The sequence below is a fragment of the Gallinula chloropus genome (assembly GCF_964237585.1).
Source record: "Gallinula chloropus genome assembly, chromosome: 1".
Taxonomy (NCBI): Eukaryota; Metazoa; Chordata; class Aves; order Gruiformes; family Rallidae; genus Gallinula; species Gallinula chloropus.
Window position 1 is genome coordinate 43,371,679 of NC_140085.1, and position 26,580 is coordinate 43,398,258.

The window sequence follows — 26,580 nt, forward strand, 5'->3', positions numbered from 1 at the left end:
TGATTTGCCAAGGGCTACAACACCTGAATTTAAATAGAAATTGAGTTAATATGATGTCTGTATCAGGCAAACTGGTACAGTCAAACTAGGTCTGATGCTAAATTCTGAAAACCCCTCATAGTGCTAACTGCTACAGATCCTGCATTTAGTATTCAGATTTAAGCAGCGTGCAGTAATTATGGCTTAGAATCACATATTTAAAATGAAGCAGTAAGAAAAACAGGAAGAAAAACCAGTACACAAAATTTCTTGCAGCTTCACAAAGCTTTAAGCAGAGACTTAAAAACCTGAGAATTTGCAAACATTAAAATATAAAAAGGTTTTCACAGTTATTTCAAACATTCATTACAGCTCTTAGCACCCATTTTGACTCCAATCTAAGACTGCATAAATTCAAGACTGAAGGATCATCACTGTGAGTTTAGCCCAAGGTACAGACTTACCTATCAAAGCTATGTGTATAAACAGTGGTGAATGAACCTCCTAGGGCACTGCACAAGAGCCTTTTCCAACCGCCGGGAAAAAGCACGCAAGAACTGATGAATGAAAGATTATCTGCTATTTCACTGATTATTTTTTTTAAAAAAATCTGGGTTGAAACAGGCAAACAATGACTTTATTTCATAAGTTACTTTCTCAATTTTACACTTAGCACTGTGTCCAATATAATTACTCACAATAAATTGCCATATGATTGAATTTTTCTCTTTATCCAAAAAGCATCACCAGCATCTGATGTTCTACTGATTAGAATCTGGCTCAATCTCTGTAATGGAATTTTCCACAAACACACCCCCCCCCCCCCCAAAATAATAAAATGCTGTGTTAACTCTAAGAGAATGATTACAGAAGGAGAATTGTAAACATTTCCATACCTTCTCTGAAACTGGGATGGAACAGGAATTTCCTCAAGAAAATCCTAATTATATACAAAAATGAATCATGCTAAATTTCAATGAGACTTTCAAGAAGTGTGGTGGGATGCAGGGGAGAGATTACATAGAACAGAAAAATAACAATTTCTGAAGAATTAAAGAGCAGCTTCTGCAGCTTTTCCTATGAACTGTTTTCCTATTAGATTTCTCAGATAAATGAAAAACAATGCTAGAATATTAATATGCAGTCCTAAAAACCACAGCAGCTGGAGGATAAGGCAACAAAATTGACCAGTGCAAACCTTTCCAAGCAGCCCTGACACAGGAGCATGACTCCCCTAAAATAGAGTGAAATTAATTGCGAAATTCATGTTTATTTATTTAGTAAATAGATTACTTTTTCAGCAAATACTTCTAAAAAAGTAAATCAAAGAATGAGCTGTAAGTTGTTCCTAAACCCTTTGAACTTACTCTTAGATTCTTGAGAGGACAAATTCTGAGCAAACCTAGTAATTATGGAAAGATTTAGTGACTCGAAACACCTTCAACTACTGATACAAAATTTATGTCACATGCCCAAAACAAACCTTCCCTTTCACATTCAAAGTTAAAGGAGTTGAGTGTGGAAAATCAACTACACCAATGAGAACATCCTGGCTTTGGAAGCAATATTGCAGTAAGCCTCAAACCGTGATTACTGCATAGGATTAAAGGCAAATTAATAATTTTCAGAGTAAAATAATTACTGTGCACACCACGTATTTGTTTCCTTCCATGTCAGATAAAATTGAACTGTAGGCACAGCAACTGAAGTACAAGGAAATTAACAGGGAAGCTTATGAGATGCTGCATGACAGAAACAAGCAAGATGTCCATAATTCAAACTACTAACAAACATCAGTAAACAGGAGATGTGACGGACCACATGTGGAAGACAGAGATGAGAAAGCATCAGAGCACAGCATCAACAGAACACACAAAGGAGTAACAGAGATTAATATTTTCAACAAATGGCTAACGAAGCAAACGAAAAAGGCACAGGAGACACATATATGCAATGATATGAGAATACGTGCTAAGATGCATAAAATTTTATTAAAATGCATTGAAGAGGAGCAGTAGCTTGAACTAAGTCTCCAGCTGGATTCCACCACTGCTATGTTCATTAAATCTAGTATCGTATACTGGGGATTATCTAGTACACCCTGAAAAGAAATTAAAAATGGATAGAAAATACTGAGGCAAACTGCACAACTGGAAAAGGTCACACAAGTCTGGAAGGAAATAGCTGCAAAGAATGGAAAATGGCACTGGGGGAATGGGATAAACAAATGAAGACTGAAGAACCAAGTTACAGGTGGTAGATGAGCTCACAGTGTGTTAACACAGGATGAAGACCCCTCTAGCCAACCCACAGTGTCATTATAGCCTTGATAGTGGCGACTAGATCTTTGGAATCTGCTGTTTGAAACTGGACAGCTAGAAAATTTTTATACTTAATTCAAAGTGGTGAATGGCTGAAAATAGCTGAAGAATTTGTCTTCCATTTTATAGGGCTAATTTAAATTATTAAGCATAGCCTTTCATTGCAAACAGCAGATATGCTGGAAAACATAGCTCTCAATGTGTCCAAATAATCTCATTAACAACAGACACAAAGTAAATGTTAACAGGACAGTTACTGTTTAGGCATTTATTTTTAAATATTTTTTATTCATAACCACATCCTTTTCAAAGGGCAGGCTACTTCTTTTAACACATCAAGGTCCACAAATTTGGTGGCCTCCTATGACAGGGTTACAGCATTGGTGGATAAAGAAAGAGAAACTGATGTCATCTACCTGGACTTGTGCAAAGAATTTGATACTGTCATGTGCAACATCTTCTCTTTAAATTGGAGAGGCATGGATTTGATGGATGGACCACTTGGTGGGTAAGGAAATGGCTGGATGGTCATGCTCAAAGTATTGCAGTCAACGGCTCCATGTCCAAATGCAGATGAGTGGAGTTCCTCAGGGGTTTGTACTGGGATCAGCATTAACTTCTTTTTTGCTAACACAAACAGTGGGATCAGGTGCACCCTCAGCAAATTTGCCAACACCACCAAGCTGTGTGGTATGGTCAACACGCTGGATGGAAGGGATGCCATCCAGAGGGACACTGATAGGCTTGAGAAGTGGGCCCATACAAAACACATGAAGATAAATAAGATGATGCAAGGTCCTTCACACAGGTTGGGGCAATCCCAAGCACAACTACAGGCCAGGCAGACAAAGGATTGAGCACAGCTTCAAGGACAACTTGGGGGTGTTGGTGGATGAAAAGCTCAACATGAGCCCAGAAAGACATCTGTATCCTGGGCTGTATCAAAAGAAGTGTGAGCAGCAGGTCAAGGGAAGGGATTCTGCTCCCTGCTCCACAGTACTGTATACAGCTCTGAGGTCCCCAACATAAGGACACAGAGGTGATGAAGGAGGGCCATAGAGATGATCAGAGGGCTGAAGCACCTCTCCCATGAAGACAGGTTGAAAGAGTTGGGCTTGTTCAGCCTGGAGAAGAGACAGATCAGGGAGACTTTACTGTAGCCTTCCAGTACCTAAAGGGGGCCTACAGAAAAGCTGGAGAAGGACTTTTTACAAGGGCAGGCAATGGCAGGACAATGGGTGATTATAAGAGGGTAGGTTTTGGTTAGATATAGTAAGAAATTCTCTCCTGTGATGGCAGTGAGGTTCTGGAACAGGTTGCCCAGAGCAGCTGTGGCTGCCCCCTCCCTGGCAGTGTTCAAGGCCAGGTTGGATGGGGCTTCAGGCAACCTAGTCTAGTGAAGGGTGTCTCTGCCCATAGCAGGAAGTAAGGACTAGATGATCTTTGAAGGTTCCTTTCAACTCAAACAATATTATGAATCTTATACAGGTTGCTGAAAAAAACATAAATATTATGTCCTTTTCAATTCTACCCCATGTTAGCACCTTAAGACATGCCACTCCTGAGAAACCAACAGTTGAGCATTTACTTAGCTCAGCCTTGCCCTGCACTATCTTCCAAACTGTTCTTACTCAACTTCTTCATTAGTTACACAGAACAAAGCATTATTTCCTAACAGCTTCTGTACTGTTATCGCACCCCTATGTAGTGCCTCATGAATGCTCATCTTCTCCTGTTTCACCTGCAGACTCATTCCAGCCTTTCACAAGGATGTTTTTATGACATTTCCTTCATTTCAACTGCTGCAGAAGTGACCAGATTGTGATTTAGAGAGACTTGCACCAAGTTTTCAAATTTCTGACCACCCCATCCCTTTTGTTGCTCTTGCTGTTGTTGTTTTCTTCAACATAATATAGATAAAAATCAAGCTATGACATAAGTCACATCTTTTTCTCCATGAAGAAAAATGTCATTCACTAGCAAAGAATAGCCTCGCAGAGCAAAACAACAATTAACATATAAAAATAAACCAAAAAACTTGAAAAAAAGATGTGGTAGAATGATATATGAAGACCCTTCAAAAAAGTACAAGTTTAACATAGAGCCCTTGTGATTCATTGATCAAATCTGAAGTTTGAGGAGACAAAATTAAACCCCTTGCTGAGAGTAAGAAGTAAATTCTTCAGCCACATGCTACTGATGTTACACAAATGGCACTGAACTGTCATCTTAGTTCGGGATGAGTCCTGTCCCTTATGCAATTAAAACCACATCTGAAGATCTGCACTGGTGGAGATAAGCACTGAACATGCTTGTGAGGTCACAGCAGAATTTAAGATCTGACCCAGCTGCATGGAAAGTTTCTTTTCTTTTGGAAGGGAACAGTCAGATCCTCTCCCAAAAAGCTCTGCATAGTAACTAAAAATCAGAAGACGTAGATCTCAAGATGGTAACTTACAACTGAAGTGCTGATTAGAAGAGGTAACTCAGACATATGGAGATAAAGATAGCAGTGCCTACTAGTTGTATCAAATGCTGCCAGAAAGATTTTTAGCAACAGGGGTTTTTCATTTTGTCTTCCCCCCCCCCCATCTTCTTCAAAAAGGGTGGATATTTTCTAGTTCAGTTTATCTCTTGTGCCCAGGCAGTGGAATTCAATTTTTAAAAACAGCAAAGCTGGAGTAGGAAGAAGCTGTTTCTAGAAGGTTTAGAAGGTTCACAGCTTTTGAAATTTACAATTGCTTGCCTTGTATCTGCATTAAAAGAGATCCTCCAACTTTTAAAACAATTCAGAAGACTTACCTCATAGTAACTTCTCACAGCATTGCAAAATGCTTCATCTGCTACGATTTGCGTCTCCCCGTTCAAGAAGGCCTGGAAACGTTCCTTCAGTATCTGTAGCTGCTGCTTATTGAGCTGTGCGAGAAGGAAAGGAGAGGGGAGAAAAGTTAGTCTCAAAGTAAAAACACACAGCCCCCTACACACTTGGAAGCTGTGAACAGGGAAGAAAAGGCAGAGGCTACCTGGCCCTTGCTCACTAGTGGCAGCTCTTCAGAGCTCCCTGTGTGCAAGCCAGGCTGCTGCACCGCATCATCCATGCGTCCAGCGTGCAACTGAACTAAAACTCGTTCCCTTGCGTCCTTGGGATGCTACAGGTAATTCTGCACGGATACTTCTTCTGAGGAATATTTTATATGCCCGTGCTGAATAAAATCACCAAGTTTCCCCACAGCAGCAGCACCAGCTAAGAAATCTTAGCTCTTAGCTTCTGTCTTCAAATATTTATTTTTTTTCCAGCCATCAAACAAGTGAAAAACAACTGAGATGCCTCCATTTTTTTTGAGTAATCTAGGCACCCCCATTGGAGTGTTTGAACAAGCGTGCTCACTGTGAAGAAAATGGATGAAACCTCCTCACTATGAAGAAAATGGACTTTTGGCCACTGATGTTACAGCACTATGAACGACATGAAACAACTAATCTTGGGAAACAGCAGCCACAAGGCCCCAAGACTGATACCAAATTACATTTGGTGGATTTCATATCAAAGTTGAGTGCATTTTGAAAACAGACTCCAAGTAGAGAACATTACATGATTAAACCTTTCAATCAACCCATTTTTATCAAAGTTTAATGTTGTGGTAAAAAGCAAAATCTGACAGCTCTCCATGGATCCCAGACATAGGCCTTTTGCTTATCAACTCTTGAAATATTTAGTAAGATATTTCTCCTTATCAAATCTGTGAGAAGTTAGAATGTCACATCAAAGGGGAGTGCCACTAGCATACTAATATAACAAAGCAACAGTTAAAAATAGTTGGTTTGCTTTCCCAGAACTTAAAACCTCATTATTGCAGTGAGTATTCCTGAACTTTAACATTAAAAAAAATTAAGCACAATTGATGGAAAAGGATTTTCATCCTTTCAGGATTTTGCTTTGTTAAAAATAAGCAAATAAATAAACATATCACCAGAAATTGAAAATATTTTCCGGGGGCAGCAAGTTCTATTTGTAATGGTTAACCTGCACAAATAACAGCACCCAGATCACACCACCACTTCTTACAAAAGAACTACAGTAAGTATGGTGACCTTAGACTTTCAGGTCTCTAGTGTCACCACTTTGAATCCATTTAAGCTATCATACTGATACAAGATTAGCAAAGTTACTGCTACCTTGTTTTAAGATCTGGTTGTACTTCTCATTATCCTACTCTAGTTTCTGTGGGTGCACAGTGTAATAAATTAGATGTTTTTCTATCTTTTTAGTCCATGTTGAATCTGTTTTGCCCATGATTCTCATTGTGGAATGATCTCTCCCTGCCCTTATCTCAACTCCTAAGCCTCTCAATATATTTTTCTCCCCTGTTCACCTGAAAAGGGAAGTGACAGAGTGACTTTGGTGGGTGCCTGGCCTCCAGACAGTGTCAAACCACCACATGTGCCTACCTTGGATAATCTCTATTTCTCTCATATCAAGAGAGGATTTTCATCCTAAATAATGCTTGATAGGTTTGTCAAGTCACGTATGAAGCATGTAATGATTTTCTGCAAAACTCTCCAAATTGAATGCAAACCTGAAAGCCATTCTGTTTTCACAGGAAACAATAGTATAGATGCCATCTAAATACTCAGTATTAGAAAATTCCTGAAAAATGGTGACATGAAGGTGACAGCAATGCAAAGCCAAAGAACTATGCCTTTGAAGAAAAAAACAACCCTGAGGCTAGTTAAAATTACATATTTCTGTTCCTCATCTTAACAAAACAAACAGCAACACAGAAGAAGCCCCAAGGAACCCCTACAGAAGAAAAGGTCTCTCTAGTTGAGGCAAGAAAACTTTAGAGGTTGATTGCGAATTGGAAAAACTTCATGCATAAGCTCTTGAGAGCAGCAGTCCCACACTGGCACACTGCCAGCCTGTACCACTAGTTAAAAATCAATGGGAAAGAAGTATTTGTATTATGTCTGCATATACACCAAGACTGGCATCTATCCACCTCTCTGCCAGACATCCATTCCTTGCACAGAATCCATACCACAAAGGTTTAGCTGTTTCTAACAGAAATCAAATGTCATTTCCAGATACGCCGGACAGGTCTTTCCCTTCATTTGATTCCCCTTATTCTTATTTCAGTTTCTAAAGATATTGGACAAGTTGAGATATTGGAAAATGCAAATCATTAAGGAAGGTTTGATGTTTCTTTCAGTACATGCTTGTTCTCATAGGGGACTTAACCAAAGAGCCGAGCACTCCCACAGATGGCACACCTCTGCTGAGCAAGTAGCTCCTCCATCCCATGGAATATTCACAGCTCTGCCACGAGAACATGCGGGCTTCCTGCCAAGGCAATTATGGAAATGTGTTTTCATGCTTGCAGACTTCATTCTTTAGGTGATTTGCTTGTCTATTACCCACACATCAAACAAAAACATTATGAATAAGGCAATGAAATATAAATTTAATTCTGACTTCCTCATTTCGAACCATCGTAGTTCAGCAAACTGAAATGCCTTTAAAATATTTATATATGACTTTCATATTCACTACCTCAGGTAGTAAGTCATTCTAAAGGTTGAATGGCATTTTAGGATTACTGTACATTTCTTAAATTACTTATGTTTTAGTCTGAAAACTGGATGAGTACTAAAAAAGTAATAATTCCAATGGAAAATATGAAAATCTACACCTTGCACTAAGGATGATCTGAAGTCTACTGTGCAGGTCTTCACACTGTTACATATAGAGATGCAGTTGTGCTAACCGTCAAGATACAGCATAATTTATAGTGGTGTGCTGTAGCATACATTTCCTCTGTTTTTTTATTTCTCAAAATACTGAGTATACAGGGGATTCTCTTTTTTTTAACATTTGCCATTTTTAACAGATTCATTAACAAACTTCAATTTACAGCCAAGTGCCTTTAAAAATGAAACAAAACAAAATTAACAGTAAAAGTTGTATCGTAGAAACATGGAGATAAAAAGAGAAGTCTAATTGTATTGGAATGTCATAACAGCAAATAGAGGCAAAATTGTGTGTACAGGACGTACATTCTTGGCCACTGTCAAACAGCTCAACCTGTCCAAGTCTGGGGTACCTCTGAAGTTGTCCATCATGACAATCATGTCCATCATGTCCATCACTCTGGTATGAGTACATCATACCAGAATCCCAAGTGAAATGCTAAAACTTAAGGGTGATAAGCTTAGCCATATCATTTCTGGTACGAGTTTGCATGAAGGAGCTCAAAATCCTCCTGCAGTGGGATTACCTTTCCACTGCACGTACCCTTTCCTCTATGCTAGGTCCACACGTGTCAGACCTGTGCTTTCAGTCCCTCACTACGTACTTCTTTCCATCTTTACTGTCAGTGCCTCAGTGTCCACACTTTAATTCTAATGGACAGAACCACAAACAGCAAAGTTAAAATAAACATTTACTACACGCAGCCCCAAATGTTAACTGAACTTCGAATATCACCTGAAGCACACAGCAAGGCCTCACTGGTTCTGCGGCTTTCCATCAACCTGTTTCCATTTTGTGCTGCTTATCTGGATTTTGTATTCTCAGCGGTGTGAAACCTGTTGTCATAACTCTGTGTGATACTTCATAAACAGCTGCTGCTGCTGCTTCATGGGAGAATGTATAACTAAATTCCAGCGACTCCGACTATCAGGTTTGACTGCATTCAGCCATTCTGAAGAAGACAAGCAATGACAATTTTAAGGGAAAACAAGATTAACAGCCCTCAAATTTGCTTTTTCTTTATTGCAGGCATGCAACAGGTAAGTTTTTCTTCTCCTGTAACCCTGTGCCTTTCACAAAAGGTAACGTTTATTTAACTTTACACTTGCTAACCTTAGTAGACTATCAAAGACAGAAAACACATCTCTAGGATGAACTTCTCAAAGGGCTATTTTATTTTTTTCAAGCTGCAGTCACAATTATTCAGTGTAATACAAAGGTATCAAAAGAGCCTCACACACTTAACTATTGAAAAATTTCTCACCTTGCATTTAATATTTCAAAGAAGTTTTGCGTATCCCGATATATTCCTCTTTGAGCACTAATTTAAAGGTTTGCTTTTTCCCCTTCTAAAGTGAAGCTTGGGTATGAAAACCTAGAGGCGTTTCTGGTTTAGCTTCACTCACACCTTTAAACCACTTCAATAAACGGATTTTACACAGAGTTTAAATTCTTATTTCTAGACGAAGCTACATTTCCGACAGAGCTGGCAGTTTAGGACACTGTACCAATGCCACAGGTTTCACTTCATTAAGTTACAAGCGATGATTTTTAAAGGAAAAATGAAGCACCTATATATTTGTAATAGCAATACTGCTTGTCTTCTCTTTGAAAGAAGAAGAAGAAAAAAAGCCACCCTAGCTTCACAGAGTCTGATGCTAGAATGTGACGCTAGTTTGATGCTTTTTCATGTGCTTCTCACTGCAGATCGCTCCTGCCCTGAACAGACGCTGTCAACAGCAGCCAGTGGAGATGTAACCCAGGCACAGCAGTTCCCTGCAAAACTTTGACCTTTGAGATGGAAAAGCTTGAAGCGGGCTCCCTCTCTGGCCACCTCCAGCCTCTCCCCCCATGCCCTGGGTACCGCGGGCGCTGGCTTGGTACCAGAGCCTGCGGCTGACCCGATCCCGGCCCGCGCAGGGAGCCGGCTCTGGAGGAGGAGGAGGAGGAGGAGGAGGAGGAGGGGGAGGGAGGATCGTTCCGAGCCATTGCCACCTCGTGGCGATCCGAGGGATACAGCAGAGACGTACGCGCAGGTTGCACGTCTTCACACTCGGAGCTGGTGCGAGTACCACTGAGCCCCGGACCTTAACACACGCCACAGCACTGCCTCTTCTCTACTCCCACACCGCAGCGTGAAATTAGCCTTTCTCAGACCAGATGGGTGGGTTAGGAAAATAGCGGGAGGTGGTGGCGGCAGTTACCGAAGTAGAGAAAACATTTCTTATGCAGACTACAAAAAGAAAGGGATAGGGAGGAGCCACACAAAGCCCCACTCCCCCAACCCTCAGCTCCAGCGATACGATCTGTAGCACCAAACGTGCCGTAAGACTCTCCACAGTTCCTAAAACCAAGCGCTTTATTGTTTTAAAACTATGCTGTTTTGCCCAATGCTTTGCACACCAGCAGCTGCTTTTGGACAGGGTTAGCCAAAACTCTGCTTTTTTAGAGGAGAGCAGAAAAAAAGAAATAACCTGATGAGTGTTCCTTCCAAAAGCTGTTTCCCCCATCTCAGTCAGGAGATAAATTTGCATCTCCTGAATAAACAGAAATGAAGCTATCATAGAATCACAGAACACTCTGGGTTAGAAGCGACCTCAAAGATCATCTGTAGTTCCACCAAGCCCCCTGCCCCTCATCCAACCTGGCCTTGAACACTGCAAAGGATGGGGCTTCCACAGCCTCTCTGGGCAACATGTTCCCATGCCTCACCACCCTCTTACTAACATGAAATCTAAACCTACGCTGTTTCAATTTGTAGCCATTACCCCTTGTCTTATCACTGCACTCCCTGGTGAACAGTCCCTCTCCCACTTTCCTGTAGGACCCCTTTAAGTATTGATAGGCTGTAATGAGGTCTCCCCAGAGCCTTCTCTTCTCCGGGTACAAATACATCTTTTTCCATCCAACTGCTCAAACATTTTCTGAACATAATTTTAGAAATGACACCAAGGACTAATTTTCTGATGTCACAGACTGAGTTTTACAATAGAGTAATTCATCCCACTTGGCCATACCCTCAGCCAGAACCAAACCTGGATGATACAACAGGTCAGTGCACTTACAGTGACGCTCAATTTAACACACACACTTCCAAGACAATAAAAATTGGCCAATAAAAATTTAACTACCAATGATTTCTTAGCAATTCAAACAGACCATGTATTCAAAGCCCTACATATTTAATGGGTCCACTTGCAGATCAAACTAAGTTTTCAACCTGAGCTCTGCATACCTACATAAGGAGCACATTTGTGCTTTACATGTTGGGTCTTTTCAGATTTTGTTTCATATGATTTCATGCTGCCTGGAAAAGTAGCTTGTTAAGGGCCCATCTAACTGTCATCTCCTATGTCTCCCCACCCTCCCAAATCCTTCAGCCATAGTAGCGTGCTCAAGGATGTCAAGCTCAGCAACTCCCTGTCCATGCCTCCTCTGCAGGGTCTCCCAGCTCGGTTGTGCAGGGGTACTGCTCAACCCATCACAGCAGGTTTTCTTCATCCCAAACAAGCCTTAGAAATGGCAGGACCACATCTAACAACGCAGGGAACAACTATCATTCTACTGCTGAGTGAGACTCAAAAGCCACCCAAGTCTTCATCCCAGACATACCTTGCTGTGACCCCAGCTTCCCAACACCACCCATGGTGGTGGAGTGGGCTTCATCCACAGGGCCAGACTCCAGAAAGCTACGCATACTTCCTCTGTGAGAGCCAAGTGCAGGGCACAGAGTGTTAGACTGAACCCAGCATTATCCTCTCCTTTCAGAAAAGGATATTAAAAGGGGATGTGGCATACCACTGGCTGCTGATGGGAATAAACCTGCAAAGCCAGTTATAGACAACAATTCTCACTCCATTTCCCCTCCTTCTCCCCCACCTTACCTCCTCTTACAGTATCTGCCTACACAAAAATATTACTTGTGTTTTGGAGTGGAGACCGACTGTTCATTTATAGTGAATTACTTGAGAGATCTTCAACTGAGCAAGAAGACTAAACAGTATAAGAGAATCTCAGTACTAAGGCAGGGGTTATAGCTGTGCTGAATTATGCAAGTCTTCATCACGTATAAAAACGGTCCTGCTATACAGCATGTGGGTGGCACACAATATATGCTGTCCTTTACTATTCATTGCATAAACCAGTTTGATTTTCTAAATAACAGATAAATATTTTGCTGTCACTTAGCAACCTTAGCTGTTCTTTGATTTTCTTAAAGCTGATGTTATTCCAAGTAAAACAGTGTCTGTAAGGATTCTGCTTGCTGTCACTCAGTGTAGACTACACCCTGTAGATCCTCGTTGTGCAACAATTCAGTGCCTCATAGAATCAGATACTAGATTTTCAAAATCAGCCAATACATTTACCAAACAAATTTATCACTCTTAATAATCAAACTCACACAACACACTATTTACCTTTTGTTGGTCTGCCACTTGTTTAAAAACCAGAAATGCTACCAATAATGTACCGGTCATTCAGTTCCACCTACGGAGTATTTCACTGACAGCTAGAAATATTTTCTGTATCATTAAGTGTGAAGCTTTAAATATTTTCACTGTCCACAGCAGCATATTCAAGATTCTTTGACAGGGCTGTAAAACATTTCATAAGGAACAGAGGGTTTTGGGGATGGTTTCTTCAGAATGTAGAGGGGATGGGACAAATATCACAGACAGTGAGCAAAGGCAAAGCCTGACTTATGTGAAGTATACTACAAATACGCCCCCCCCCCATATAAATAAATAAATAAATCAGACTTTCCTAATTTTTCAACAGAACAAAAAGACAAAAAGAAATGCAGAAAAAATTAACTACATAAAAGTTCCTCATAGCAATGGTAGATTTCCTTATTGCTGAAAAAAAAATTGTCAACCTTTTACAGAGTACTAGGAAAGAAAGCATCTGCTACATGTTTGTCCTAAATGCAGTAAATATCACACCCCAATAAAAGCCATCTCCTCTGAGATGAGGTTGTCAGTGCAGATGCAGTCATTTTCTCTGTACCTAACTCCTACTCCCTGAGATTTGCTGTAGAATTTAGCTGACAATCATCAGCTAGATTTATATTATTGTATTATTGTTTGATGCAGCAGACTTCGCCGAGGGTGGTCTCAAGCAGCAGTATGGACATGCTACAGCTAGGCCAGTTATGCTTTGCTGTTCCTTGTGCCACCACTGTTTGGGGCCATCTCCCATGCAAAGGACACAGTGGCACTGTGGCTTTACTTCCTAGAGGCTGTCAGAGCCACAAGACCAGTCATGCCTGAAAGCTACACAAGCAAAGCTTCCATCCCAGAGCAGAGAGCTGGTGGCTCAGTGCAGGTGGTTATGAAAATGATGCCTAGCAGAGATGAGCAGTGTTCCCTGACTATTGTCTGGGATGACACAGAACTCCTCGAAAGAGTCCAGCACAGGACCACCAAGATGATGGAGTGGAACACCTTCCTTACGAGGAGGGGCTGAGGGAGCTGGGCCTCTTTAGCTTGGAGAAGAGGAAACTGAGGGGTGGCCTTATTAATGTTTATAAATGTGTAAAGGGTGAGATTCAGGAGGATGGAGACAGGCTCTTCTCAGTGATGGCCAGCAATAGGACAAGGGGCAACAGGCGCAAGGTGCAGCATAGGAAGTTCCATGTGAATATGAGGAACTTTTTCACTGCGAGTGTGACAGAGCACTGGCACAGGCTGCCCAGAGAGGCTGTGGAGTCTCCTTCTCTGGAGACATTCAGACTCTGCCTGGATGCGTTTCTGTGTGATTTAGCCTAGGTGATCCTGTTCTGGCAGGGGGGTTGGACTAGATGATCTTTTGAGGTCCCTTCCAACTCCTAATGTTCTGTGATTCTGTGTGTCATATGGTGGGAACCACAGCTACCAGTGACTTCCTAGAAACTAAGAGAAGTTTTAGAGGTAACTGCTGCTAACATGTAGAGAGATGCACAGCTCTGACTCACAGTGTATCTCAGCAGTTCAAACTGTTCTGGACTTAATAGATTTGCATCACTTCCTACAGCACAGCTCTTGTCTTCCTCCTCTGCATCTACATCGTCTTTTCCACCCCATGTCAACTATGTACTATTTGTCTGAAGAACTATTTACTCCAAGAAACCAGTTTTTTAACTCTGCAAAACTTCTCCTCATATAAAATTAAGCTTCCATAAATAGCTTTTTTGTACCTCAAAAGCATTGCACTGAAGAGTTTTGTTTGCCAACATCCTTGCAGCATGACATTTGCCAGCAACAATCGTGGTAAGTGTATCTCAAAAGGCTACAGAAGAGTTGCCTGAATTAAAGGAAGCATCAGCAAAATACATGTTTCTCCAACCTACTCTCATCTTTTGAAGGCTGACATTCATGTTCTGTTGTAGCCCACTTTCTAAGGAGACACTGTGATCATACCACCTTTCATTGTACAAATGTCAGCTTCTTCCACACATGTACCTTCTAGACGCACTTCTTGGTTTCTATCAGTTCTGATTTAAAAAAGAAAGGTGTGGAGGTTTCATAGATAACAAGATTTTACCTTTTCTGAAAAAAAAATCCAAATCATTCTTCTCAATCATGGAAATGTAAGCAAAACTAAGAGACTATAATTTCTGTTTGGCACCTGACAAATACAGGTTATATGCCCATCACACTCTGTGGCAATGCGTTTCAGAACTAGTTAGGTTTAAATTCAAGGAACAGAAAGGATAACAACAAAAAGTTAGACTAAATTCCAAACCAGAGTATCCATTTTATTCAGGATTCTGAAAACACGTAAAAAATTATTCCCCCAAATTAGGCAATTTTACAAAGTATTTTCAAAATTATTATCTGGTTTCATTAATAAGCAAATTGTGTCCATACTTCATCTACCTTCACTTTGAGGTCTGTGACACAGTGAAATTTAGGGTGGATGTGATCTTTAGAATTCATGTAGTCAATCCTTCTCAAAGCAAGGCCAGCTCAGAATATATATCATGCTCTTCAGGACCTTGTCCAGACATGCTCACGTATCTCCAAGGATGAAGACACTGCAGATTCTCTGTGTAACCTGCTCCGATGTTTTTTTCTGAAGGTCCCCCCTCATCCCCTAATATCTAGTCAGAAGCTCTGTCTTGTGGCTTGTAACTATTCCTTTCTGCTCTTTTTTATTTTTTTGTTCACCTTTAAAAAGAATTTTGCTCCATTTTCTCAAAAAAATTCAGCTAGGTCAGTGGATAACGGACATGTATCAACACCTTGCCAAAGTCCGTTGTAGGTACCAAAATCTACTTGGGAGATTAGAAATGCTTATGGAAGAGAAACCTATAGTAGATAATATGCACAGAAATACTACACACTAAGTACAACCCCTACTCCCCTCCCTCCCCCCCTTCCTTCTGGTATAGGAGATTCCTAAGATTAATATAACTATAGGAATTACCATATACACTTGCTCCATTTTTAATCTCAGCCTAGGCATCTGATTACAGCTACTGTTAGAAATACTGGAGTTGGTTAGATGTACTGTTTTTCTGATACACATAACACGCAGAAGAACCTAAAGAAACAGAGGCAAAGCCTGGCCTGTAAGGTCATGAACAGTTATGTCTTCACATCTTAGAGACATGCACTTTTCACAGGACCACACACAACCTATGGTAGGGTATGGTAGCTATGGTAGAAAAAGGATGCTCAAAGAGCCATCATATTAAGGACAGGAGAAAAAGAAAAAAAAATTTCAAAAACATTGAGCTAATCCAAGTGACCTTCCTCTTACTTGGCAAGGACACCACTGTTGCCAAAGAGACTGCAGCTTTGAATGAGATATCCAGGTATCACCTTATCTTGTACATGTACATTTGTTGCATACTGTCCTACCTTGGAAACCTGTAGTGGGAGAAATTTCTGCTTCAAAATTCTTCCTCAGCCTTTCAAGACGAGCCTTCAGACATTTCCATCTCCTACCTTTCAAGGAGCCTCAGGAATCCGTTTATCACAAACAACATCTAAACACTATCTGAACAATAAATACAAACATCTGCATAGCCATCACTATAAACATCCTCTGTGACAGACACAACCAAATCCCTGAACACATTTATTTCTCAGCACATAATATGATTTTGAACTAGCACAGCAGATGATCTCATGAAAACTACAGGGATGAAACTAAGCAACTACACATGGCAACCAACTCGCACAAACATTTCCTTAACAGCAAAGAGAGCACTTCTCATGAAAGTGCTCCATCTCTGACCTCCCAGCCCTATCTCTCAGAGCTACCTCTGGGAATTGATTTTCATAAACCTAGAGGATTCCAGTACTCCTAAACCCAAGAAAGTTTAGTCTTGTTTTGCATTCTAAAATTGTACCAGAGAATTTTCAGATAAGTAGGTAAGAGCTTTATCTTGTCACCCTCAATACCCATGTACATTTTTCACACTATCTAGCCTTTAATAGTCTGACTACTGTAACATAGTTCAACAAAGACTAGCTAGCAGTTAACTCTGAAATTTTATGTTTCTATCTCATACTTGACTATCTTATTTGCCGAAAACCCCCTCCTCCCTTCTCTGCCTCCCCCAGTCACAGAGACCGGTCTAAAAGAAGGTGTTAATTTTCCCCCATAAATCTTGTTCTCCTTGCATCCAAGAGATGTGATGGCCACAGCATTATTCAACATCAGCAGTCTAATACACTCAAATGAAAATTATTAAAGAAAAAAAAAAAAAAAACAAACCAACCACCACTAGGTTTTGCTCACCAAGATATGTGGGAGACTCCACCATTTGAAGGCTTAAGTACAAGGGAACATCTTCCTGAACAAAATGTTCCCTTCCTCAAATCCTTTCTTTCTGCTAGAACAACAGGATGCATTTTTAAATCCACATAATTAGGAAGGCAGACTACTTCATCACAGCCTTTCTGGTCAGTTTGCAGAAAGTTCTCTCCCCCAGCTGAAACTACTGGGTAAGCAATACGGATTTTATAAGGACATCTGATTGCAGCTTTAAGCAGCACACTACATAGCTTCAAATTCTCAAAACAACAACAACAAAAAGCCTTCCAAAAGGGAAGATGTCTGTTGACATCTTTTTCCTGAAGCATCTTCTTTAACAGGTAAATTCATTAATTAGTGGAGATTCACTCACCTTTCTGAAAAGAAATGAGCCTGTCTCCGAACTCTAAAGTATAACATTAAAATGTAGAAGGAAAACACAGCATATAAATCTAAATGTACACTTATCACATTCTAAATAAATCTGTCAGACTTCACACATTTCTTGAGAGGCCCAAGAGATTGGTATACTAATTCTATCCAAAGTTATATTTCCCTTGGCAATCTTTATATAACTAAGAGCCACAAGAAAACACTTGATTAAAATTTCCCTAAAAGGAGAAGTACTCACACACACAGCCCCCTCCCAGAATATCACAAATAAATGGCTGTTCCATTCTGGTTTAGAGGTTCCAAGCAATGGGATCCTCAATCGTTAAACCAGCAAAACGTCACAGCAGCTAACAGGTTTTATCATCAGGTTTTTCCTGACAGAGACTCAGAACTTTCTCCTTTTTGACTGCATTTCCAGTGCTTCTTTTTGCTATGCTAAATGATTTCCTCTGCTTGGTATGCATTCACATTACCTAAGCTTTTTAGAATTTACTTCTGTTTATGAGCATCTTTTTCCAATCTCACCCTCATTCCTGTGCTTTTTTTGAAGGCAAGAAGCAGTTTCATACATTAAAAAGAAAGCATTTGTTGTGGGTTTTTTTCCTTTCATAATCAAGATTCTGGATTCTTTTTCCTTTTTTACTTAATTAAACATTTCCTTCTTCTTAACCGTTTGAAATGAAGTTGCAGTATTGCTATCACACCACCTACTAATTATCTACAAGTTTCATTCCTGTTAATTCAGTCTTCCCTTGTGAAAGTGAGATATAAAGCAACGCAAGATGGATGCTCCTTGGTTCTCACCAAGTCCTTCTGTGACCTGATGTGCACAATTCAGGCCATCACAATTCCTGCATTAAGATGTTAACATTTCTGGTTAAGATACCTGGTTTTGACACCTCAGCTGCACAATGTGCCACACAATGTCCCTTACAATGCAACCCCAAAACACCAGGTCAGAGATCACCCACTTTGTGGCCAAAAGCTGTAATGGAAAAGGGCATCAGGCATGTCCTGACCCTCCTGCCTTGAGAGCTGCTTGCCCCGGCCCCTGTGGTGGCTGTGTGTCACTTGTCAGTGCCTCATCTCCTGCCTCCCTGATACTCAGCCTGATCCTCATCCACTGAAATGATTCCTTGCCTTGGCCACGGACCTGCCTCATCACTATGGCCTTCCCAGGGAACCACCAGAGGCTGACCCTGAGCATTGCCTCCAAAACTGATCCTGACTCTGGCCCTCTGCCATAACTCAAGCTGTATCTTTGTCTTCTCCAATCATGTTCTGTTTTCAAAATTTTACAATCTTTCAGCTTTCAAAACTAAATTTTATTGTAGTATATCTTCTTCCTCACAGATACTTCAGAGAGGATACAGAAGATTTCACTTTTGGATTCACCCCAGCTCACAGGCACAAATCAGTGTCATTCAACAAGCTCATCTAAGCAGATGACACACAGTTCTCTTTTCTTCTTCCCTCACAGCAGGTATCACTTAGAAAAAGGGACTGGTGTTATGCTGTCATTCTGGTATGTCTCCCATGGTGCTCAGGTGTCAACCTGGGTACAGTACAGCCCTCCTCAGAGGCTCACAATGTTGTCCATGCTTAAGTTCGCCTTTCCTTCCTTCCTTTGCCACTCATGGATGGACACTGCACATCTCAACCAGGACTAGAGTCTAAATAGCTTCAACTCAGTCCTCTTTCTATGGAGACCTTTTGCTTCCCCCAAGAAAATCTCTATGATCCATTTTTTCCTGCACTCAACACAAGCTACTTACTTTTGAGTTACTATTTCAAATTCTACCTAATAAGCACAGAACCATTTTCTTCCAAAGATATGATTATTCACCACTACCAATGCCTGCTCCTTCCTTTTGCTGTGAAAACTGGTAGACAGTTGAGATATAATTCAGTCATATCACTGGTTTTACACTGATGCATTTTTCTAAATAATTAACAGAGAAAATTTGTGTTTAAAGTACACAATATTCTTGCATCAGGATATTTTATTAGGTTTTCAAAACAAAGTTTAACTAAAAATTTCATGTTCTTTACAGTTGTATCCCAGTAACCCATATCCCATACAGCCCTTTTCAAACAAGAGGAACCATTAGACACATTGCAATGCACAATACAAAGAGTCAAGAGAAATTTCTGTGAGAATACAGCATAAAAGTCTGGCAGAAGTCTGGCCTTAACCTTATCACTTACCCCATTTAAAAATAAAGAGGAATAAAGTCATGGCAAAATTCTACCTTCCCACAAGAAGTATTCCTGGGATAAATCACCTTTCAATTGAAGTTTCAATATAAGAAAAAAAATCTCCTCTCCAAATATAAATCAGGTTAGACTTGCATAAGATTTCAGTATCAGGAATACAGACTCAGAGGAAACAAAAAAAACAAACGACAAGTTTAATTAAGGTGTTCTCCACTGTGCAATAATGTTAGCACTAATTTAAAAAGTTATTAAGCTGCACTTATTTCCATAGAAAGTTATTGGCAAAATATATTTCCTTTACTGCAGTCTTTGATGCCTTGAGGGAACAGAGTTAAATGGCTGAGTCAGTCAGTAAAACAGCAAACCAATTCCCTTACATCACGTTCTCCTCCATGCTCTGAATTCTAAACAGGACAGAATAGTGAAAACAAAAGCTGACTGTCTGCCAGTTGAAACATGACTCTGTACCATGTTGGATGTATTGATAACTTGCTCTCTCTTCAATGAGTAAACCAAATGAATCACAACAAACAATGAGGTTGTATGGTGTAATACTACAGATTTGTTTACTCTATACATGCATATTCAACTCAACAATAAATACAAGCAGTTCCTAAAACTCATTATCCAGGAAAGATTTTTTTTTTTCATTTGCAACACAACAAAGAGGATCCATCAGTAATGTTACTTCTAAGACCGTCATTTTTACTTTGTACAGCATACAGCAAGGATGTTTTATGTCCCTCCTCTGTTTGTACAGCCTACATATATCAAATCATGAAGAACAAAGTCCCCAAAACATCCTGCATTGTAACAATCCAAATGATCAGCTCGGCAAACAGTGACTTTAAACATTACAAAAACACATGCATCTGAAGATTTATGTATGAATAATGTTTTAAAAAGACATTATTTTCTGTACTTATGGTACAGTTCCAAGTCTTGGCCAAAACAGCCCATGTTTGTGAAACCTCAGTACTCCTTTCTTGTATCAGCAGTTGGCACTTCCCTGCTAGGAAGTAAAAGAATTGTACACCTGCATGAATCAAGTCAGAAAGAGAAAAGTTATAGAAAACTTGAGAGTTCCCAGGTCACACTGTGGAATCAGGTTTGATAAAACCCAACAACAGACTGGCAGGAAAAGGCAACAGCTTGCGATGGAAGCTTGGTGGAGCAGGGACAGACAGTATGAAATCCAAGTAAGGGAGGTCAAGTTTGAACCAAGCTCAATAGACTGTCATTGGCCAAAGCATTTGAATAGAAGAAATAGCTGTTCTTTGACTTGATAAAGGAACTCAAATGTGGTAAGTGTCATATAGCAACAACGTTCCACTGACACTCATCTCAAACCAGGAATCATCCAACAAGTAATAACGTTCATTTCCTCTTCTCTAATGTTTGCTAGAGATTAAACCACTGAAACCAGTGCTATGGTTTCTTCTGGAACAACAGGACACAGCAACAGATAAATTCCATTTTCACCACCTCCAAATTTTAACTCATTGTATTGCTCCAAATACCATTTTGCAGGAACTGGAATTAGTGGTTTGTCTCAAAAAATCTGTCTTGCAAAATAACAGAACCTTCAGAGGCAGGGTAACGTTTTATGGACTGTCTCTTTCCTCACAGGGGGCTTGATCCTGCAAACATCTGTGGGGCATTGGACTAGGGCCTCTGTCCTCCCAAGGTTGGAAGGGCCTGTAGAGTCTTGATCTCAAAGAAGCTCCTCTGACAAACTGGACATTACACTTAGGTGGAGCATTCACCTAATAAACCATCTGTCCCTTCAAGGGCAGTCCCTCAGTTGGTAGCTACCCTGATAAACAAGATACTGTCCTTATCTGCTAAGGAACAGTGACAGAGAAGCAGGGACCCTGCAAGAGGTCCTACTGAAATCATGTGTGAGGCCACTCAATGGTCATTGCTCCATCAACCCAGTTGGGGGGGGTGAAATGACCATTTGGGATCCCCATTCCCCACCGACTCATTTCCAGAACACATTATATCTGCAAGTCAGCACTGAGTCTGCACAAGATATGCCAGCCCTCCATGAAGGGTGGGGCTAGAAAGCATAAAAAAATGCAGATCTGAGACATCTGGCATGCACCCACCATCCAAAGATTACAACTTTATGGTACACTGGATCCTTGCGTGGTGATATCTTCTCATTTCTCTGTCTTTCTCAATCTCTGTCTCTCTGAATTTCTAACCTTACTCTGGGTACATAACAGTAACAGTGTTTCTACTGATTGTAATGTGTTGCTCAGAATACATAGCATGATGTGGCTTTGTTTGCAAGCTTTATAATTGTATTCACTTCTGAGTAAAGTCGTGCTTTGCTTGAACCTCCTGGGTAATTGGTGTTACTCCTGAGTACCCCACAGAGCATTACAGGAGCTAATCTTGCCAGCATTGTTAAAAGCTACTAGCTAAGAGAGGGTTAACATGGCCCCTGGGATAGGTATCTAAGGTTAACTTTACATGTACCCATCTGCTGGGATGGGAAAGACAGGTCTGAATCTCTCTGGTTTGCCTTCCTGGTAGGACGTGACACATCACTCATACATGATCGTTTCTTTGTGCAAGGGACAGTAAAGCATCTAGTAACTTTTTCAGAAAAATATATTACTAAATCTAGAACTGTTATAAATATCCCTAATTAGCTTGTCACAGATTGTTCATTAAGGTTTGAAAGGGAACTGGATTGATACAGTATTTTGGGATACATGCATTTGTTAAACTCAATGCAGAGAATTAAAAAAAATCAGATCAAGATTAAGTACATATTGTAGAAGTCTTACATTTCTGATTAGGAGCTAGCTAAAGAAAATAGACAAGGAAAAGCACCCACAGTCATAGGAAATCTAGTTTTAAGAAGTCTTACTAGAATTCATTGACAATTTTTTTAGAAAACAGCAATTGAGGGAACAGAGTCTAGAAAAAGAATATTATAAATATAGTTTGGTAACTCCTTGGTTACTAAGCTGCTTGGGTTCCATGCACACAGCAAACAACTTTGAAACAGCTGGTTTTAAAAGTTGGTCTGAGAATAGGAAAGAAAGGATGGAGTCTATCAATCAGCATTTACACTTGATGAAACCTCTCCACTACGGACATCATAACAGAAGATGATAAAACTTTCAGTCACACATTATACTTAGCTTGTGCTTACTCTAGCAAAAAACATTATAATGTTAAGATACAGAGGGGGAAAGAGACCTACACAAATGAAATCAGTTAGTTGCGAATGACTAGCAGAAGCCTGAAGTATCGGATTCACTAGGGATTCTGGCATTGAAACTGGTCAGCTGCAAGGTAAAGACAAAGCTTGATGTAATCCAAGCACCAAGTGGCAATGTTCTGTTTTTCATAGGCAAGTACTAGAAGAAAGAGAAGAAGGAACAGAGAGCTTTAAGGAAGACCCAACAGGAATGAGAGACTAGCTCTCAGAGCGGTGTGGGCTGCAGATAACAGAGTGGATGTGCAATCTTCCACTTACATGAGTTATTCCTGAATGTTCATTAAAAATCTACTGGGAACACCTTCATTTTGGCCTGCTGAAATTCATTCCCAAATTTATGAAGTTTAGAAATGGAGCCAGCAAGCTCTTCTCAATTTACCTTTACTTCTACACTGACAAGTATTCACAGTATGATATGTTTGATTAACATATTACAGGTTAGGGTTCTGAGAGTAATTTCATTCCCTTAAATTGCTCCCATCCTAACACACATAAAAATCAGGTACTCAGGTAATCTAGGAAGAGAAGCAAGAAGCAACAAACACATCATTACAGCTCTTGGAAGATAAAAAGGCACTACTGCTGATAGCAGAACAAATGTTTCAGTTTAAACCAAAAATTGCATTTTTGCATTTCAACTAGGTAAAAAGAAAAACACCAAACCACAAAACCTCAAACCCTGGAGAACAGAAAAACAGTGAGGTTTAGGATTATGTGTAGCAGTTTTTTGCCTTTTTTTTCCTTTCTTTCTATTAGCCAGCAGAGCTGTTGCAGGTGATGTGGGAAACACATCGCCTAACAGGCATTACATCATCTATTTCTAGGATGCCCCTATTCAAACTCAGTTCTACGAATATATCCTAGACACCACAAAGGATAAAATTAAAAAAAGCTATCATCACTTTCTCCCCAAAATCCAAATGCTTGATCACAAATTTAGCAATATTCATATCATAATCTGAAGAGGGTTTTCCATATGTGTTTTACTGCCTTAATCTTCTACATCTCCACCTATTTTTTTCACCTTCAGGAGGAGCAAAGTTTTCCCTAAACTAAGGAAGGAAAAAGAAATGAAATAACAATGTGTAGTTACACGAATAGACAGATGATGAAAACAAGTAAACACTGACATACCACAATTACCTAGTTGACTATCAACAGCTAAAGCTGCTGGTTAAGCTAAACACTGGAACAAGTTTTACCTTTACATACTAGGCCATTAAGCAAAACCTATATGCCTTCAACGACTTACTATGGTTACAGTTACTTGAAATCAAGCAAATAGACTGTATTTCAAGGAAAAATATAGTACTTAGGCTAAATTGTAACAACTGCATTTAACTGATTAGTACACTAGAAAGCAGGCAGAGATTAACCAAGGAGGGTATTCTGACATCATCTAAAGTCAACTCTGTCACCGTTGAGTACTTCTCATGGCACAGGATTATTTCCAACATCATTACAATATCAGCAGCACTTCTGCAACTTCAGCTGTGACAAGATCCCATATGTTCCGGTGCACAGGCATGTGGCATAGCTACAGCCCAGCATCTTCACAATCACATTCAGCTCACGGTTCTAAACCTTGTCCCAAAACAAGCTTGCCCCATCCCTCCCCTAAGCATACTTCTTTCTAGGATTTTCTGAACAGTTGCTTATTTTTGGGCCAAGACGCCAAAGCTCAGTATGTCCCACGCTTTTGAGACACATCTGTTTTCCTGTCCATGTCTGAATCCACCGTACAGTTGGTACACATATGCCCAAATAAATCAATCCAAAATTTCTTGGAAGCATCAAGCACACTGCGCAAATACACACCATTTGTAGACTCATCATGCACAAAAATATCACAGAAAAATTTAGGATAGGTGAGATACGTAGAGGTCATCTGGTTCAAGCGCCTACTCAAAGCCAGGTCAGCAAAGTTGCTGTATTACCAGTATTACAGTACTCAAGGCCCTGGCCAGTCCAGGTCTGAACACCTCAAGGGATACAGATTCTGTAAAATCTGAGCAACATGTTCCAGTGCTTTACCACATTCACTACCAGAAGGGTTTTTTTTTCCTGATACCCAGCTGCAATTTCCTTTGCCACAACTTGCAACTTTTGCATCTCATCCTTTAGCTGTCCATCTTTCAGAAGAATCTGGTTCCATTTTCTCCCCTTTTTGGCTGAAAAGGGGAGTGAGCGAGCGCCTTCGGTGGGCATATGGCCTCTAGCCAGGGCCAAACCACCACACTTCTACACCACTGACCCCACCTCTGCAAAAGCTGACAGACAACTGCTTTTGAGACTGCTGTCCATGATTTCTCTACATATCAATAGATATGACATCAATATTCATTAACAAAAGGATAAACCGTGGAAGATACCCAGGCAGGAAAGCGGAAGACACATCAGGAAAAAGCTAAATGTGTCTTCTGCACATGTGATTGGTAGATACAAGAACACTTGCACAGTTGAAAAAAAAAAAAGGTAGCACACACAGGGCTTGGCTGCCAGAGATATGGCACACAGTCAAGTTTCTCTGGGGAACATTACCTTGTAAACTTCTTTGCATTCTCTACAGGTTCTTCATGTCCAAGCCACACTGATAACAGCAGAAAACATGGATGTCTCATTCAAAATACTCCAGATCCTGCACTAAGTCTCTTAAAAGTACATACACAGATTCTCCAATGCCATCTCTCTTGCCAGAAAATTAATTTCTGATACAGTGTTTCTCAATGCAAAGTAGTTTAACAGGATTTTCAAAATTAGGAAGAGTCACAGTATGTCAGAATTATGGGCGCCAATACAATACAGAAAAAAACCCCTATGCCTTATAAATAACTGAAATTCAGTTAATTGTGCTGAAATCTGAATTTAAGACTAAAACCAAAAAATACTATTGAGGAACTCAGCTTCCTCCCACATCACCAAGAGAAGAAAAAAAGCCCCACAAAACACGATGACTCTCCCACATCTGCTAGAGTCAGAACAAACTCCCTTGGGAGCAATTGTCAAAGCATGTCTGAAAGCACCGGTTATTGCCTGGTCCTCAACAGAACAAGACAACCACTCTGCAGATGTCTTAATCATGTTTCTAAGAGTTACTAATCCAATTCTACTATACAGCAGTGATTTTCCTTTTTTTTTTTTCCCCCTAAAGGAAAACAGCAATACTTCATGAATATTTTGAAGTAACAACCTGACTGTCAAGTCATAGCCTTTACGGTATGCATGGGAAAAGTAGCTGTAGAGGACTCAGTACTGTTTCTTGTGGAAGTGGTTGTGTTTGGTGATGGTGGTGGGAAGGAATGCCATCTCAGAACTGTTGCCTGCTTAACCTAGTTATTCATAAGTATGACTTCCCTGGACTGCTAAATAGTGAGTCTTCAGGTTTCAGTGATCTGACTAGAATATTACTCTTAAACTGTAGAGAAATTTATGGAATAACTCCCTAATGACTTAGGTCTGAAGACTCAACCTTACATAAAGCTTCTCTATCACTAGACATGATGACAAAAAGCATAAAACTCTTACTTATTTTTGAAGAACTTAAGTTTCATGTTCTGCCACTGTGTGCCACATAAATAGTATATTTTCTTCTAGTAGTTTTGAGGATCAGTTTGCCTAAAAATCTTGATGTGGACTTTTTTGTTAACAACATAGCATGGCTTAGCTGATATTGTATATATACATCTGAAATTCATCATCCTGACCAGAGAAACAGTATATGTTCACAACTACAAGCTACATTTAGTCATACATCTGCAGCACAGTTAGCTTATGTCAACTATGGTAAGAAACGTCTGCCAAGATTCTCCATATATCAATTCAGATTCTTTTTTTTTTTATTTTTAGTTCATCAAAACATAATTCCTTATCACCCTCTCCACTTACTCTGCAAGAAAATGTGGGAGAGAGGACAGCAAGTTCTTGACTAGTACAGT

The 26,580-nt window shown here is 40.1% G+C and overlaps 1 protein-coding gene across 6 annotated transcripts in view; it reads right to left on the reverse strand.

Moving 5' to 3' along the window:
- Window positions 1-26,580, reverse strand: part of CADPS2 (calcium dependent secretion activator 2) — a gene marked incomplete at both ends in the record, with an annotated part of 308,165 nt that overhangs the window by 236,411 nt on the left and 45,174 nt on the right. For all 6 annotated transcript variants that reach the window (XM_084274517.1, XM_084274519.1, XM_084274514.1 and 3 more), the window contains one exon: window positions 5,103-5,216. In XM_084274517.1, the coding sequence (XP_084130643.1) occupies window positions 5,103-5,216 (114 nt within the window). The remainder of the gene's footprint in view (window positions 1-5,102; window positions 5,217-26,580) is intronic.